The sequence below is a fragment of the Colossoma macropomum genome, unplaced genomic scaffold (genome assembly GCF_904425465.1).
Source record: "Colossoma macropomum unplaced genomic scaffold, Colossoma_macropomum, whole genome shotgun sequence".
Classification (NCBI taxonomy): domain Eukaryota; kingdom Metazoa; phylum Chordata; class Actinopteri; order Characiformes; family Serrasalmidae; genus Colossoma; species Colossoma macropomum.
Window position 1 is genome coordinate 36,753,430 of NW_023494802.1, and position 19,163 is coordinate 36,772,592.

General features: G+C 38.8%; 1 protein-coding gene across 1 annotated transcript in view; it reads left to right on the top strand.

Annotated features, from left to right (window-relative positions):
* LOC118822912 overlaps positions 1-19,163 on the top strand; it is a 40,597-nt gene extending 21,434 nt beyond the window's left edge. Inside the window, exons 7-19 of the mRNA XM_036592241.1 lie at positions 138-582; positions 973-1,068; positions 1,203-1,433; positions 4,352-4,374; positions 4,670-4,788; positions 6,018-6,559; positions 10,997-11,088; positions 12,308-12,752; positions 13,162-13,257; positions 16,497-16,727; positions 17,514-17,536; positions 17,832-17,950; positions 18,364-19,163. Of these exons, the coding sequence (XP_036448134.1) occupies positions 138-582; positions 973-1,068; positions 1,203-1,433; positions 4,352-4,374; positions 4,670-4,788; positions 6,018-6,559; positions 10,997-11,088; positions 12,308-12,752; positions 13,162-13,257; positions 16,497-16,727; positions 17,514-17,536; positions 17,832-17,950; positions 18,364-18,905 (3,004 nt within the window). The 3' untranslated portion in view covers positions 18,906-19,163. The remainder of the gene's footprint in view (positions 1-137; positions 583-972; positions 1,069-1,202; positions 1,434-4,351; positions 4,375-4,669; positions 4,789-6,017; positions 6,560-10,996; positions 11,089-12,307; positions 12,753-13,161; positions 13,258-16,496; positions 16,728-17,513; positions 17,537-17,831; positions 17,951-18,363) is intronic.

Consider the following 19,163-nt stretch of genomic DNA (forward strand, 5'->3'; position numbering starts at 1 on the left):
GTGACTGTGTTTGTTTGTGATTCTGAAAGGAGCTAAAACTCACTCAGTGGGTTGAAGGGCTGCGGTGGCTGATTCTCAACTGTGCTGCTCTGATCATTACAGACGTCCTAAAAGTGAAAGTGGAGTTTGGACTAAAGGAGCCGTTACAGAGAAACAGCACAGCAGCAGTTGGAGGAAATGGCTGCTAGAAACCCTCTTTCAGAAGAAGAGCTTTCATGTCCTGTGTGCTGTGAAATCTTCAGGGATCCTGTTTTTCTGTCGTGCAGCCACAGTGTGTGTAAAACCTGCCTGCAGAAGTTCTGGGAAATTAAGGGATCTCGAGAATGTCCAGTTTGTAGAAGAAGATCCTCTAAAGCTGATCCTCCCTGTAATCTTGTACTGAAGTATGTGTGTGAGGCTCTTCTAGAGAGCAGGAGTCAGAGATCTTCAGCAGGGTCTGAGGTGCTCTGCATTCTGCACAATGAGAAACTCAAACTCTTCTGTCTGGATGATCAGCAGCCTGTGTGTGTGGTGTGTCAGACTTCGAAGAAACACAAAAATCATGACTTCTGTCCAGTAGATGAAGCTGTGACTGACTTTAAGGTAGGAAATTTGTTCAAGTATTTTGCTGTCTAAAATGTAACTTAGTATCAGATTATGTGTATTGAAGGTGAGGTCAGTCAGTGGGTGTGGTTTCAGGTCAAACAGCAAACAGCATGAATGAAATATCAGTCAGAAAAATGCACTGGTGCTGAATTCATTACGACTGTCAATGTAAAATGTAAACTTTCAATGCAGAAATGTTACTGTACAAAAAATGAAAAATATCTCTTCTGATTTTGAGGCAGAAAGTAAAACTACTATTATTCAAACTACTATTATTATTCCTTCAAACTGTAGTCTGTAGGAGAACTGTTGGATTTAAATAGTTTAATTGATCTCATATTGTAAAGTGTGGGGAAGACACTAATCTAAACTGCTGTTTAATTGCAGAATAAACTCAAGTCTGCTTTGGAGCCTCTACAGAAGAATCTGAAAGTCTTAGAGGAAGCTAAACAAGACTATGACCAAACAGCAGCTCACATTAAGGTGAAACATCATCTTGAATTGTGAAACATGTTGCTGAGGTCATGTTTCTGATGAGTGTCCACTTCTCCTGTAGGTGGTAAATGCTTGTAGATCATCTGTTAGAGTTTGTGTTTCCTAATGGTCTCTCATTCCAGACGCAGGCCCAGCACACAGAGAGGCAGATAAAGGAGAAGTTTGAGAAGCTTCACCAGTTTCTAAGAGATGAAGAAGCAGCAAGGATAGCTGCACTGAAGGAGGAAGAGGAGCAGAAGAGTCAGATGATGAGGAGGAAGATTGAGGAGATGAATGGAGAAATATCATCTCTTTCAGACACAATCAGAAACATAAAGAAGGAAATGGAAGCTGAGGACATTCTGTTCTTACAGGTAAGATATTCTTTCTTTCTTTCCTTCTTTTTTCATTTTTTCTGTCACTTATACATAAAAAACTACTACTTCTAGCTTTATATTTCCGACACGATTGTTTTAGAAAAGAAAATGTGAGTTATTTTAGTGTCAAAGTGGAGGATCACTATGATGATCTCTACAATCACAGCGGTCCACCATGTGAGGGTTGGGTACTGTGTGCATACACCACATACTTTTATATGATGCACAGCAACATAAATAACATAAATAGTCCCTTCTTCAGAGGCCAAGGACGTTGCATGATTCTCCTGGTGTGGCTGTCAACATGGCCACACATTGTGGTCTTCCAGAGGCCACTGCCAGCCTGTAGTGGTACACTTCAATACTCTACATTACATAGACTATATCAGAACCAAAATAATTTCTTCTGCTAGCCCAGTGGCGTACATATAACATTTTGAGTAGGCCTGTGAAGAAGTGTGCGGACCACAGCCTGACAGCCGTGCAGTCATCATTATATCTTGACGTTTCTGCCATTCACATAAACCAGAACCAACACTGCTACACCACTATAAAGCATGTGTCCACTCACCACAGGCACATTGTTAGTACAGTGAAGATATCTTAACTAAGTTCAAATCAGGCAGCTGAGATATTGAGGAAAAAGAAAACGGCAAACTTAACTTCGGCTAAAGCATACTGCCACTACAGCCATTGAAAAAAAATGTTTATCGACTTTTTATATCTTACCTCTACTGAGTTTGTCTAGAAGTAGACATTTGCTTTGATGTGTGAAACAATGCAATGAAAAATAAACTGCTCGTCGACACCTAAAGATCCCACTAAAAGACTGCTTACGTTAGCTACATCATTTTCTAGTGCTGTTCTGTACAATAATCATAATCATCTGTCTGTAGTCATGCAGACACTTGTGTGCTTGCATAAGCTTCCAAGAAGCCAAGGTATCTTTGAGCCCCAGGATTATTACTTCAGCAGTGTGGTCGTCAGGGAAGTAGCATATCTGGAGGCTGCCACACCTTGCTTTGAGGTGAGGGTAGATATGCTCTGACAAGGTTGTGTAAGAAAAAGTGATGGCAAACCACAATAGCACATTCAGTGCAAGGGTGTTTATTTAGTGAAAGGTCGGCGGGGCAATAATATCCAAGTGTTTACATCATTACCTGCCAGAGGGCGTCTCTCAAGCCTGAAACAGTAGATAGGCTTGTGTTCTTTTCAAGAATCCTGTAAAGAACTACTTTACGTGACCATGATTTTCATATTATGCACTTTTCCTAAACTGAAATGTGAGGAGATTAAGCTTGCACATTATTTAAAGTGAGAGTTGCTTGTGAACTTGAAGGAAGTTGCTTGTCATTCTTGAAAGAAAAAGGTTATAAAAACTTTTTCAGACAAATTCTAGATATTTAAATGTAACCATTATGTGCACAATTTAGTCATTATAAACAGAGCTGTTTGTTACTTTTTTTGCACATTTACAGTCCATACCAATATAAAAAATTTTGATTTAAATTGTTTTTCAAATGCATTCTGTAGGGACTAAAAATTGTGATTGACAGTTGTTAAACATTTGAAAAGATTATTTATTTTTTTTTTTTCCAATATTGCCCTTCTCTAGTGGTAAGCACTATGGAGGAAATGGCAGCTGCTATTTTTTACCACCCACCCTGATGGCTCTAGGTTATGTTAATACGAAGCTTTAATTGTCTCTTCCACAAGATGATCAGCAAACAGAAACAGGCTTTGAATATGTGTGTTTGGGTGTGTAGAGGTGTGTGTGGTTCCTGTAAATCAGAAAACAAACAAAAAGCTAGGCTGTATAACATGCTATTTGCTCAGATTAATAATTCATACAGGACTAAATGTTAATAAAACGATTTAGACAATTTAAAGAGTTCTCTTGTACTGGTTCTGTCAATAATCAGTGCTGAAATATAAAGTGAAAGGTGGATTTGGTACTACAAGGCAGATTCCAACAGAGGGCGCTCTAAGCACACACAGCGATGACACTCTTGGCAAACTGAGTCATTAACTGAAGACTAGCTTGTCTGTTAGCATATTGCTAATATAGTAACACTCAGATGTGAACAGTGTCTCCCAGAAAAGGAACTTAAACTGTAGCAAAAACGAACAGCAGTAAAATAAACCAAATAACTGACACTGTAATCTGCACAACTGTTAGCAAAGTCAATGAGAGCTGAAGTAGAATTACCAACATCACACTAATTAACATTGACTTTAGCAGAGTCAGCACATTTCTCAGTAAACAACACAAGAAGCCACATAAATGATTATAACAGTTTCATTAATGCACACAGAGACCACAACACAAAGTAGAGTACAGTAGTGAGCTCTGCTGGGAGGAAACTCCTGTTGAAGAGCCAAATATCTTTATTTGTTTACCTGTTTACTAAATGAAGACAAAAGAAATGAGCAGATCTTCTGACTCTGTATCTGATCATCAGTGGAGCCTCTCCTGGATCCTCTGAACATTCCGGCTCTGCCGCCTCATCATCTTGCTGTGTTAGTTTGGCTCTGGTTCTGTTGTTGGTGGTTCTCCTGTAATTCTTAGCTGTGTTTCCAAGTGAACCTCATTAGATCTTCACCTGCATTTGTTTGTTGATGACTGGTTGATGGATTTGTTTGCATTTTGCTCATCGGTCTAGTTTGTGATCCCTGCCTCTCAAAATTCATCCAGTCAAACTACTTTATCAACATCTGACTGATTAGATTAATTTATAAATAACAAACATAATGAGTGAGAAAGTAGTTATTTAGAATGTAAAATTTTATTGAATATTAAATGATAGATAATGTCACTAACTTGGCTGTTTGCTGGTGTTTGTGTGTTTCATATGAAAAACACCTGAAAAGTCTCTTCACTTTTAGCTACAATGTTCTTTTTGTTTCCCTCTCAGAACTTCAAGTTTACAGAGAAACAGTGAGTAAATGTCAGATCACACATTTTATCTAATGTTAAAGTCATTAATACATTTAAATCTACAGTATATTGTATTTATTGTAAATATGACTGTATTATAATGAAATGAAGGTGAATAAGGATTGTGTGTTAATGTTGTAGTGATGAGAACAGTAGCAGAAATATTTATTTAACAGAAACAACAGAATTATTGACTCCAGACAATAAATGTCATAAAATATTGATATTTAGTCAAATAAATTACAGGCTGTAAAGTTTCTACAGTGATATATTTGACACAATCTTCTATTTTCAGAGCTCAGCTCAAATCAAAGGATCCAGAGAAGACATCAGGAGCTCTGATCAAAGTAGTGAAACACCTTTCCAACCTGAAGTTCAGAGTGTGGGAGAACATGCAGGAGATTCTCCAGTACAGTAAGTTCTGTTTCTCTTAGGGTTGATCTCTCACACACAGTCTGCTTCTGCACTAATGACACACTGTTTATAAACTATTAGTAACATGTTATCATGTTCTCTTTATTCAGGGTGTAAAAAGGACACTGAAACTGTACTCAAAGTACAGTATGAATGCAGTACTCTGTAGAAATCTCACTCAAAAGTGGAGTATGGAGATAAAAATATACTCGAATGAAAGAAAGAAGAATCAGTCTTTAGACTCACTCAAATAAATCAAACTGAAATGAAAATGGATTAATTTTTTTACATTTAAGTATAATTTTTCAAATAACTTATAGTTACTGTAATTGTGTTATTAATTCGGGTACAAGAGAAATGATATATTGAAATTGAGGCAAATCTCAATTTGTGTCTTAATGATAAAATAGAAACACTTAAAATACCAATTTTATACATTACTTAAAAAGTATGTGATTAAATTGTTTACATAATAATATTAGGGTCATTTATTTTTTGTTATTATTATTATTATTATTATTATTATTATTATTATCATTAATTGTAGTAGTAGTAGTAAATGATTGTTGGTCATGACAAACAGGTCAGATGAGGATGTACAAACTCATCTTCAGCTCTAAATGTTCTAGATTCTAGATAACGATCACTACAGCTAGCATGTAATGCGACTGTCAGCTAGTCATGGAAAATCCAGTGAACAACTTTATGAATTTATGATAAAAAAAATATTAAATTAATAATATATTTGAGTCAGTTTTCCAAAGTGGGCTTTTGTCCAGTGCCTGCGGTTAGTTCATACGCCAACTTTTTCCAGTTCAGAATAAAAAAAAAAAAAAAAAAACTTTCTTTCCATGCAAAACATAATGAACTGTTTTCTGCAAAGATCGCTATAATCATATGTTTAGTTTTTATCCATCAGGAATCAGTATCAAGTCAGTGAGTGTGAAAATGTTCATGGATATTCAGCTCTGTGAGTGAATCACTACAGAAAAATGCTGCACTCAGATTAGATCTGTCACTGGACTATAATGACCATTCACTACTGAACATACACTTTAGTGCTGCACTGAACTGAACATCAACATTTAGTCCAGGATTAAAGTTGATCTGTGTTCTGGAATCGACCTCTAAAGCTGTTTTACTCACAGTAAAGAAAATAGTCTGTAGAGGTAAAACATTTACAGAAATGAGAGAAAAACATGATGTTTGATTGTGTTCTCTCTCCTCAGCCCCTGTTACTCTGGACCCCAACACTGCACATCCAAAACTCCACCTGTCTGATGATCTCACTACTGTAGAAAACAGGAAACAGAGATCATCACTTCCCGATAATCCAGAGAGATTTGATGATTTTCTGTGTGTTCTGGGTTCTGAGGGTTTTAACTCAGGGACACACTGCTGGGACGTCCAGGTTGGAGACAGTGATAACTGGTCACTGGGTGTGATACCAGAGTCTGCAACAAGAAAAGGAGACTCTTTCTGGGATTCAATGTGGAGGCTGAGCTACAATAAAAGCCAAGATGAATATTGGACACGCTGCCAAGGAAAACCAGCTCACTACCTCAAACCTAAAGTTAAGCTGCAGAGGGTCAGAGTGCAGCTGGACTGGAACAGGGGGAAAGTGACCTTCACTGATCTTCTAACCAACACACACCTGCACACTATAACACACACTTTCACTGAGAGAGTTTTACCATTTTTCTGTAATGTGTCTGTTCATCCTCTGAGGATCTTACCAGTGAAGACGTCAGTAACAGTGGAACAGCACAGTTAAAGTTGATGCTGCTTAGAATGAACATTTATACAGGTAGTGAGTGTCTGAATTATGATCATAAGAATATGTCACTACATTACTTGGGTTAAATATTGGGGGATTTTGAATGTGTGTCCTGATGTGTTGACAGTGTTTAATGGGTGTTGCAGTAAGAGCAGGATCCGTGGGTGAACACTGTAAATGATGAATCATTTGTGTGGTTTTGGTTTTCAGACTCTTTAGTGATAAAGTAGATGATGTGAATTCATTCTGCTGTCGTCTCTTAATATTCTGATCAGATCACATGGCGGGAAAATGGACTGTGATCTGCTCATAATGTTAATTTATATCATTATTCAGTTCAACATTCTGCTGCAGACAGATTTCCCAGCTGCTCCACCAGCTTGAAACTCTCAGCCAATCACAGTCAGAGTCTGTTGAGGAGAACCAGATAGAGCCGCTCTTTAAGATTGTACTTTATTGAGGAAAGTGGCACTTTCATAGGATGCCACCTCTGCCACAACTCAGTTAGTGAAATTTCTGTCCTGCTAGATCTGCCCCTGTGAACTGTAAGTGCTATTATTGTGAAATGGAAGCATCTAGGAGCAACAACAGCTTACCCACAAAGCGGTGGACCATGCAAAATCACAGAGTGGAGTTGCCAAGTGCTGAAGCGCATAGTGCCTGTTTTCGGTTGAATCACTCACTAAAGAGTTCCAAACTGCTTTTGGAAGCAACATCAGCAAAAGAACTACATGTTGGGAGCTTCACGAAATGGGTTTTCCTGGCCAAGCAGCTACACAGAAACCTGAGATCAAAATGCACAATGTCAAACATTGGGGGGAGTGGCATAAAGCACACAGCCACTGGACTCTGGAGCAGTAGAAACATATTCTATTCATGCTTCTCTATCTGTCAGTCTGATGGACGAGTCTGGATTTGGCAAATTCCAGGAGAACATTACCTGCCTGACTGCACTGTGCTAACTGTAAAGTTTGGTGGAGGAGGAATGATGCTATGGGGCTGTTTTAGTTAGTTAGTTCCAGTGAAGGGAAATCATAATGCTTCAGCAGACAAAATACATTTTGGACAATTGTACACTTCCAGCTTTGTGGGAACAGTTTGGTGAAGGCCCTTTTCTGTTCCAGCATGACTGAGCCCCAGTGCACAAGCAAGGTCCATAAAGGCCTGGCTGGGTGAGTTTGGTGTGGAAGATCTTGACTGGCCCTCAAAAAGCCCTGTCCTCAACCCATCCAACACCTTTGGGATGAACAAGAACAGAGATTGTGAGCCAGGCCCTCTCGTCCAATACCATTGCCTGACCTCACAAATGCTCTTCTGGATGAATGAGCAAATATTCCCACAGACAGACTTCAAAATTTTGTAGAAAACTTCCCAGAAGAGTGGAAGCCGTTATATCTGCAAAGGGGGGACCACCTCCATATAATACCTGTGGATTTAGAATGGCATGCCATAAAAGCTCCTGTAGGTGTAATCTGTATGTGTTCCAATACTATTGTCCATATAGTGCACACTCATAAGATGATTTATTTCACTTTCAGACTTTTTTCTGCTGCCACATTACATTTAAAAAGTAGTCCAAACAAAAACGCACCTGCCACGGTATAAAATCTGCACTTTCAGACTAGCCGGATTTGTTGGGAAAAACGTGAATCTGGTAGCCCTGCGTGACGGACAAAGAAGCCATGGGAGAAACAGAAAACAACTCAGTGTTTCTGGTTGCCATAGCGACCCTGCATGCTTATAGCTCCTACTGTTAACTTTTCCCAGTTTTGCGCAGGATTGTGGAGGGGTCGTCCCCCCTTCTTTCATCCTAACATGTCTGTGTGGAAATAAAATGCTGGTTTAAAGTGTCATAGAGTGACTCCTGATATCATTACAACATTATTTGACATCAAAACGTCATAACGTTATTCTCATAAACGTTATTTGAGTGAGATTTCACTCCTTTTCAGTGTAGACTTTATTTCTCTATCATCCTGCATTTTTCTCCATCATTAGATCTTTAAAACTCTGCTTTGGTTCAGAGATTAATAGTTTACTGTGTGAAATAAACTGCATTATATTACAAACCGTACAGCTGAATGCATGTTGGGTTTTGAATATTATCCCACAGCATGCTGTAATGCTACAGCAGGTTAATTTTTTCATCACTGTATTTACTTCAGTGTTTTTTTTATTTATATATGTGTTGGTGTGGGTATGTAACACCATACATATGGGTATGTATGGGAGGGAAGGAGTTCAGTGTGGGGGGTGGGGGGGGGCATTTTCTTGTATCACTGTACATCTTGTTTTCTGTTTAGTATTCAAAATAAAAAAAGCTATTCACACACAATAAATGGTTGAGACTGTCTCTCTCGTTTCTACCATCACTAATTTAAAGCCTGGATCCTCTTGGTCTGCTGGAAAATGCTTAAAAAAAAAACACTGTAAAATCTTTATTATTGGTCTGAAAGGATGATCATGCTCTTATGCTCTGATCTAGTCCAGAAACTGAGGCTATTTTGATGAAGTTCAGGTACCACTGCTGTCTGGAGTCTCTGATCCAGGAGGAATGCTTGGTTAGATGATGTGGTAGATGTATTAGGATTTACAAACAAGCATAAGTAAATAAATAAATAAATAAATAAATAATCCCCTCCCCAGATTAAGAGCTATCTGAGTGCTTCTCAGATGTTCCACACATGTTATCAATTATCTTACCTGCATGTGCCACTCACCGTCCTGTTGAGATGTAAAGCCTCACTTGGATGCCAAAGTGTTTGGGCTGGTGTCTGCTGATCCCTGCACAAACTCCTCATCAGTTCTAAACATTACACACCTGCCTTGCACTGAGTTTCTCATCTGTTCATGTTAACATGTTGTGCCTTCATTGCTTAAGTAATTGGGGTTAGTGGGAGAGATACTGTATAAAGTTCTCCATTCTGGTTATGAATTATGTGAAATCCCAAGGTTAAACAATTACAGTGTCAGAAGATAAAATCCTGCAGTGAACACTGCGTTGGCTCATCTGGATCATCACCTCACTGATCACTCTTCCTATGAGCTGAATGAACAGAGGACATGATGATGAAAAACATTAGAACAGGACAAACTGATTGCAAAACGCTTACAGTCTAAATGAGGCTATAACGTTACCTTGAACCATGTAACAGAACTACATCTGACCATCAGTGAGGTGGGAGCTACAAATGCAAAGAAAAAAAACAAAAGAAAGAGACTGTAGAACATGTTCTTATACTGAAATCATAAATGTTGCATAACATAAGCATAAGGAAAAACATAAAGAGTAATTGTAGCACCGTTCACTAAATTCTCATAAATGAAAAACACCTACAAACAACTGTTTGGTTACTGTCTGTTACTATTGTTATTATTATTATAATGATTATTATTGCTGTTGTTTTTCTACTTGCTAATACATATTATTAACTTGTTTACAGGATTGCAAGAATCTATTAATTTATATATTTTAATTTATGCTTTTTAATTACCCTTGAAATGTTACAGTATCAAACATCACTTCTAAACAACTATTGTCACAACAAGAAGCATAAAATGCTAATCCAGTGGATCCTGCCAGATCTGGCAACCCTACCAGGTTGCTTAGTCTGTTTGAAGTGTCAGTAATGAGCAGAACACTTTCCACCCCAATTCTGCAGCTCCTAAATATGATGCAAAATTCTATGAGGTTCAGGTCTGTACTTGAAGAACTCATGAAGTGGACAAGAATATTGTAAAAAAAAAGTCTATTAGTTATTTACAGAAGGAGCCAATTGTCACGAGAAATAACTAGACAGGCCTCTGTGTGTGAGCTGCTTTCCTGCTTGGACACAGGAAGTGTAGAGCTTCTGCTGAAAGAGAGTGAGTGTGGATGGGAACAGTAGCCTTCCTGTCTCAAGCTCCATGTTAAAAAATGAGCAACCAGTATTTACTGCAGTGATTCATAAACTGTGCCCTGAATGTGGATGTGATCGTGCTGGTCCACCACATAATGGGGAAAGTGTACCAGATGGGGTGACTAGATGTCTCCAGGGACAGTCCCTGTTTTTTGTGGCCTGTCCCCAGAAATGTCCCACTTTTTAAGTGTGAATTAAAAAGCCTCTAAAAGGCTTCAGAAAGACCTGCCGCAGAGCAGACAGGCAGACATCGCATGTTGTGCTTGTTTTGGCCAGCAGAGGGGGCTGCTGTTAAAAACTAACTAACCACTTCTACCACTTGCTCGCCTAGTTTTAGAGAAGACTGCTGTGTAAAACTCGACCCGAAGCTAGCAAGTGTCAAGTGAGCCCACAACATCACCCGGGATAAAAAGCAGGGGGGTTATGGGACTTGAATTGTATTATCAGGTATAGGCATACAATGTACTTCAATGTAGTTACCATGCGATCTACAAATAGTTCAACATTTTTTTAAACTGTGTCACTTTTTCAGCCAAACCTACTGATACTGGCCATATCTGTCTCTGCAGAACTGGAGCTGCCCAGGGATGTGTTTAGGGTCCAGCTATTGGGCTATAGCCACATGTATTTTTTCTGTAGCCATGGGTCTCTTTTTACTGCCAAAATATTTAAAAATCGAATTTGTCTGCAGATTTTAATAAACAATTTATATTTATTTGCATTTATTAATAAATGATTTCAGTTTTTTAAATGATTTTAACACAGGAGCAGCTGCAGCTAGGGCTGGAGTTTCAAGGGAGGTTTGAATACCGAACAAAGCAAAACCTCCTGAACTCGTCAGAGCTGACTTTCTCAAAATCATCTTAGCACAAAGCTGACTCTTAAATGGTAGAGCAAGCATCACAGCGAACACTGTCTCTACCAGTTAAAATAATCTTAAAACTAAGATGCCTTTGGTGAACTGGGACCAGATCAGTTCCTTCATTCTTTGTCAGCACTGAGGAGAGAGAGATCTCTGTAGGCGATTAGGAGAATCGGCAGCTGCAGAGGTGACAGATCTCCACTGTAAAACCATCATATTATAATACATAATGTTGGCCTATTTGTAAATGGACAGGTATTTCTGGACAGCAGGATAGAACTGAAAGGGAAGTGATCTAAGGATCCAAACCGCCAGCTATTTATAGCTGTCATGCTCAGACTCCACTAATCAGCAGGAACTATAATAATAATAAGTAGTGGAAGAAGATCACAAACAACAAAACAGCTGCAACAATAAAAATGGCAATAACCTGTAGTGAACTTTTTCATGTCACTATTCACTATTTTGTGTCACTATTTCATTGTGCATGAAATTAGGAGGAAATATGAGGTAAAAGGTATTTACAATATATAATCAGTCTTTCCTCATAGTTTACATGTTTAATTGTAAGAGCTGGATTCTGTTTGCTGAAATGAACTAATCATTCAGAAACCTTGACTCATCTGAGAGCTCCTTGTTTCAGGTTATTAATGAACTGCTGCCATCTAGTGTAGAAAACACAGTTAGAATAGATCATCTGACTGACTCCTCCTTTTTCAAAGCTCCTCCTTCTCTACACTTCCTTACATTTGTTGGAGGAAGTGAATTTTATCCCGTCACTCTGATCTTTCTTCACTCTACATTCACTTCACCAATGAGGAGCTTTTAAACAGTGACTGTATGTGTTTGTTTCTTGATGTGTGATTCTGAAAGGAGCTAAAACTCACTCAGTGGGTTGAAGGGCTACGGTGGCTGATTCTCAACTGTGCTGCTCTGATCATTACAGACGTCCTAAAAGTGAAAGTGGAGTTTGGACTAAAGGAGCCGTTACAGAGAAACAGCACAGCAGCAGTTGGAGGAAATGGCTGCTAGAAACCCTCTTTCAGAAGAAGACTTTTCGTGTCCTGTGTGCTGTGAAATCTTCAGGGATCCTGTTTTTCTGTCGTGCAGCCACAGTGTGTGTAAAACCTGCCTGCAGAAGTTCTGGGAAACTAAGGAGTCTCAAGAATGTCCAGTTTGTAGAAGAAGATCCTCTACAGATAACCCTCCCTGTAATTTTACACTGAAGAACCTTTGTGAGGCTCTTCTAGGGAGCAGGAGTCAGAGATCTTCAGCAGGGTCTGAGGTGCTCTGCATTCTGCACAACGAGGAACTCAAACTCTTCTGTTTGGATGATCAACAGCCTGTGTGTGTGGCGTGTCAGACTTCATCGAAACACGAAAATCATAATTGCTGTCGAATAGATGAAGCTGTGCCTGACTTTAAGGTAGGAAACTTGTTCTAGTATGTTGATGCCTAAAACGTAACTCAACTAAAATGTGTGAAATCTTTCTCAGTTTAGAACGAAATTAATCTGTTATGTATATTGAAAGTAAGGTCGGTCAGTGGGTGTGGTTTTAGGCCAAACTGCAAACAACACAAGTGGAATATCAGTCAGAAAAATGCCCTGTTGCTGAATTCATTATAATTGCCTACGTTAAATGTAAGCTTGCAATATAGAATTCTTACTCTGCACTGGAGGAAAAGAAAAAAGTCTTGCAAAAAAGAGATTTAAACTGCAATTCTTCTCTCTCTAACTACATTCTGCAGGGCAACGTTTACATTTAAATAGTTAAATTGTTCATATATTGTAAAGTGTGGAGAACGCTCTCAGCTAAACTGTTGTTTAATTGCAGAATAAACTCAAGACTGCTTTGGAGCCTCTACAGAAGAATCTGAGAGTCTTAGAGGAAACTAAACAAGACTATGACCGAACAGCAGCTCACATTAAGGTGAAACATCATCTCGGATTGTGAAACATGGTTCTAAGGTCATGTTTCTGTTGAATGTCCACTTCTCCTGTAGGTGGTACAGTGGTGCTTGAAAGTTTGTGAACCCTTTAGAATTTTCTATATTTCTGCATAAATTTAAACTAAAACTTCATCAGATTTTCACACAAGTCCAAATAGTAGATAAAGAGAACCAAATTAAACAAATTAGGCAATAAGATTAGATTTGGTCATTTATTTATTGAGGAAAATGATCCAATATTACATGTGAGTGGCAAAAGTATGTGAACCTTTCAGTTTCTGGTGTGACTCCCTTGTGCAGCAATAACTGTAACTAAATTGTTTCTTGTAACTGTTGATTAGTCCTGCACATCAGCTTGGTGGAATTTTAGCCAGTTCCTCCATACAAAACAGCTTCAACTCTGTTATGTTGGTGGGTTTCCTCCCATGAACTGCTTGCTTCAGGTCCTTCCACAACGTTTCTAGAGGATTAAGGTCATGATTTTGACTTGGCCACTCCAAAACATTAACTTCATTCTTCTTTAACCATTCTTTGGTAAAATGACTTGTGTGCTTAGGGTTGTTATTTTGCTGCATGACCCATGTTCTTTTGAGTTTCAGCTCACAGACAGATGTCCTGACATTTTCCTTGAGAATTTGCTGGTATAATTCAGAGTTTAATGTTCCATCAATGATGGCAAGCTGGCCCAGATGCAGCCAAACAGGCCCAAACCATGATACTGCCACCACCATGTTTCACAGATGGGATAAGGTTTTTATGCTGGAATGCAATGTTTTCCTTTCTCCAAATGTGACATTAATCACTGTTGGCAACAGCCCCTATGTGCTAGTGGGCCCCAGCTTCTACCCTGGAACAATACGTTCCCACAGCAAAACCCAGTCACTTCTAAAGAAGGCACACAGAATACGGTATGGGGCTGATACACTGGACAACTTTACTTAACAACCAGCTCAATAAATAAAAAAATAATAGCAAGACTAATTATTCAATCAACAATTTAAAAATTACACTTTTATATGTAAGACAGTTAACAAGTCTTGACTAGTGAAAAAAAAAGCAGCTTAAACTATGGGCTTAATAAAAAAAAAAGAACAGACTCTGATGCTGTAGGTAAGGCCCAACCCACTATTAACCAAATATACTGTATGCAAAAAAAAAACAAACACACCAACAACACATATAGATATACTACCAAAAAAGTAATTAAATAAATGACCAACTAAAAAAAAATACACAAAAAATAGATACACTTACTCCAAATTGTGACTCACTAACTAAATTAGTGGGATAAGAAGCCAACCAATTGAGACAGAATTCTGTTAATTTAAAACAGCCTTAAGCGTTTAGGTGCATTCTTTCAGGAGCACACCCTGGTTGAGAAGATGCAACTGACTGGAGCACCTATAGTCTCACTAATCAGTCTGAAACTAAAGAAAAGAAAATCAGGAGGGAACACTAAAACCCCACTAAGGAGGGACACTAATGAGAAAAAGCTAAGGAGGAAAAAATAAGTTTTTAATTTTTTTTTTAAATTTCAAGTTTTAACCAGGTACTACCCATAAAATTATAGAATGGTCAATAGGCGTTTTTACCCGCACAGTAGTATACAAACACACACCACTTGTTCCTAGATCACCCACGTTCACTCTAAATAAATAAAAACACACTTTAATATTTGAGCTAGAACTTGGAAAGCAGCCACCCTCACTACTGCAATGAACTATTGCTACCAATATGCTATTTTCCCAATATGTTACAGAGCATCAACACTATTAGCCCCCCCCCGGGTTCCTCTGTGACATTGCAGACTATTGCACACCTTGACCTTGGTGTGATCTTTGTTGGTTGACCACTCCTGGGGAGCATAACATAGGTCTTGAATTTCCTCCATTTGTACACAATCTGCCTGAATGTGGATTGGTGGAGAGCAAATTTTCAAGTTTGTGCCGTGATACACTTCCATAAATATGTGTTGGGAAGATCACCTGAAGGTCAATCCTAGCAAGGCTGAGCTGCTATTCATCCCTGGAACTCCAGGTCCTAATCATGATTTTCCCATTTCATTCGAAAACTCTCTGATTGTTCTGTCTGAAGATGAAGAAGCCTTGGTGTGATTCTGGATGGCCAGTTATCGTTTACAGCTCATATTGTGAACCTGACTTGGTCATGCAAGTTTCTTCTTTACAACATCCGGAGGATCCGACCCTTTCTCACTCAAGAGGCCACCCAGGTGCTAGTTCAGTCTCTTTCCACCTCAAGGCTTGACTACTGCAACTCGCTCTTGGCTGGGCTTCCAATGCAGGCCATTAAGCCCCTGCAACTCATCCAGAATTCAGCAGCATGGCTTGTCTTCAATCTTTCTTCAGTCAAGTTTGGTCACGTCACTCCACTGTTGCGCTCCTTTCACTGGCTTCCTGTAGCTGCATGTATCAGATTTAAAACCCTGATGCTTGCCTACAAAGCCAATAACGGACCAGCCCCTCCCTGCCTAATGGCAAAGGTCAAAACTCGAACTGTACCTTGAGCCCTTCAAGATTCAAGTACAGCTCAGCTTGACCTGCCATCCTTCAAGACGTGTGGAAGACAAGCATCAAGACTTTTCGCTGTACTGGCACCAAGGTGGTGGAACGAACTCCCACTGGCTGTCCGAACAGCAGAGTCTCTTGCGGTCTTCAAACACATCTCTTTTTACAGCACTTAAGTGAGCACTAAGTTAAGTACTTAAATGTTTTGTATTGTGCTATGTTTAACTCTGTTTCGTTTCTCTAGGTATCAACATGGGCTTTTGTTTCTAACACTATCTGTTCTCAGGACTCGTTTTCTCTCTAACCTGTTTGTAATTAGTAAAGATAATTATCAACAAAGCACTTTTGTAAGTTGCACTGGAAAACAGCGTCTGCTAAATGCTGCAAATCGCTGTTGTCGGAACAAAACCACCATCTCCATTTTGGTGATTTTTCAGTTTCGGTCATAATTTGAAAATTACTTTTGTCTTTTACACTGTGTGTAAATTTCATGATGAATGGACCAAAAGAAATGACCCAAAATTACTAGGAAAAAAGTCTGGTTCCATAGACTTACATTGAAAATAAAGAAGGTTTTTCCTTTTCCTGTAAAGCTGCAATTTTGGAGATTTTGTTCCGACAACAGCGAAATGTAAATGTAAAAGCTTGTAGATCATCTGTTAGAGTTTGTGTTTCCTAATGGTCTCTCATTCCAGACGCAGGCCCAGCACACAGAGAGGCAGATAAAGGAGGAGTTTGAGAAGCTTCACCAGTTTCTAAGAGATGAAGAAGCAGCAAGGATAGCTGCACTGAAGGAGGAAGAGGAGCAGAAGAGTCAGATGATGATGAGGAAGATTGAGGAGATAAATGGAGAAATATCATCTCTTTCAGACACAATCAGAAACATAGAGAAGGAAATGGAAGCTGAGGACGTTCTGTTCTTACAGGTAAGAATCTTTCTTTCTTTCTTACTACATTGAATTCCATTATTTTTATCACTTTTTCAGGTGAAAATTTGCACAGAAAAGCTATTGTTTCCATCTCACTCTCTCATCAGCCAAGTGCACTGATATGCTGCATTATTTAAAGGTGGAAAGCGGCTCGTGCACATGGAAATTTGTGTGTTTGGGTGTGTAAAGGTGTCTGTGTGGTTTCTGTAAATCAGGAGACATAAAGCACATTGGCTACATAACATGCTATTTGCTTAATTATACTTTTCTAAATGTTACTGTAACAGGCTGGATAATATGAGTTATCCTGAACTAGTTCTATTAATAATCAGTGCTGAGATATAAAGTGAAAGGTGCATTTGGTACTACAGTGCAGATTCCAACAGAGGGCGCTCTAAACACACACAGTGATAACACACTTGGCTAACTGAGTCATTAACTGAAGACTAGCTTGTCTGTTAGCATATTGCTAATATAGTAACACTCAGATGTGAACAGTGTCTCCCAGAAAAGGAACTTAAACTGTAGCAAAAATAAGCAACAGTAAAATAAACCAAATGACTGACACTATAACCCGCAGTTAACAAACTATTAGCGTATTCAGCGAGAGCAAACCTCTATTCTTGCTTTAAGCTTTCAGTGCTATCTAACATACCAGGTTTTGCTGATTAAGTTTCCAGGGCATTGATTCAGTCTGCTAAACAATAACAAGAGTTTCAACAGTCAGATGTTTGTTTGGGGTGTGTTTCATATGAAAAACTGTTCTTTCTGTTTTCCTCTCAGAACTTCAAGTCTACAGAGAAACAGTAAGTAAATGTCAGACCACACATTTTATCTAATGTTAAAGTCATTATTACATTTAAATCTACAGTATATTGTATTTATTGTAAATATGAGTGTATTATAATGAAATGAAGGTGAATAAGGATTGTGTGTTAATGTTGTAGTGATGAGAACAGTAGCAGAAATATTTATTTAACAGAAACAACAGAATTATTGACTCCAGACAATAAAAATCATAAAATATTGATATTTAGTCAAATAAATTACAGGCTGTAAAGTTTCTACAGTGATATATTTCACACAATCTTCTATTTTCAGAGCTCAGCTCACACCAAAGGATCCAGAGAAGACATCAGGAGCTCTGATCAATGTAGTGAAACACCTTTCCAACCTGAAGTTCAGAGTGTGGGAGAACATGCAGGAGATTCTCCAGTACAGTAAGTTCTGTTTCTCTTAGGGTTGATCTCTCACACACAGTCTGCTTCTGCACTAATGAGACACTCTTTATAAACTATTAGTAACATGTTATCATGTTCTCTTTATTCAGGGTGTAAAAAGGACACTGAAACTGTACTTAAGTGAAAGTATGAATACTGTACTGTGCAGAAATCTCACTCAGACAAAATGTGAAATATGGAGATAAAAATATACTTTAGTGTAATAAAAAATATATATTTAGTGCTGCACTGAACTGAACATCAAAATTTTAGTCCAGGATTAAAGTTGATCTGTGTTCTGGAATCGACCTCTAAAGCTGTTTTACTCACAGTAAAGAAAATAGTCTGTAGAGGTAAAACATTTACAGAAATGAGAGAAAAACATGATGTTTCATTGTGTTCTCTCTCCTCAGCCCCTGTTACTCTGGACCCCAACACTGCACATCCACACCTCCACCTGTCTGATGATCTCACTGCTGTAGAAAAGACAGACCAGAGGTCATCACTTCCTGATAATCCAGAGAGATTTGATAAGTGGGATTGTGTTCTGGGTTCTGAGGGTTTTAACTCAGGGACACACTGCTGGGACGTCCAGGTTGGAGACAGTCATCGTTGGGAGCTGGGTGTGATAACAGAGCCTGAAACAAGAAAAGGACACTTTTTTTGGGATTCAGCGTTGAGTCTTAACTACAATAAAAATATTAATAAATACTGGATACAGTGCCCAGGACAGCCACCTCACAATCTTAGACCTACAGAGAGGCTGCAGAGGGTCAGAGTGCAGCTGGACTGGGACAGGGGGGAAGTGACCTTCACTGATCTTCTAACCAACACACACCTGCACACTATAACACACACTTTCACCGAGAGTGTTTTTCCTGCTTTCTGTAATACATCCGTTCATCCTCTGAGGATCTTACCAGTGAAGACATCAGTAATAGTGGGGCTTTTCTGAAAAAGACATAATCTGGATGGCAGCATATGTTGCCCCAAAACCTGTATATATTGTTCAGCATTAATGGTGCCTTCACAGTTGTGCCAGTCACTCATGCCATGTACACTAATGCAACCGCATACCATCATGGATACTGGCTTTTTAACTGTGCGCTGATAACAAACCGGACTGTCCTCTGTCCTCTCTAGCCTGAAGGATGTGGCATACAATATTTTAGGAAAAAAAAAATAAATAAAAAAAAAAAATGATTACTTGGAC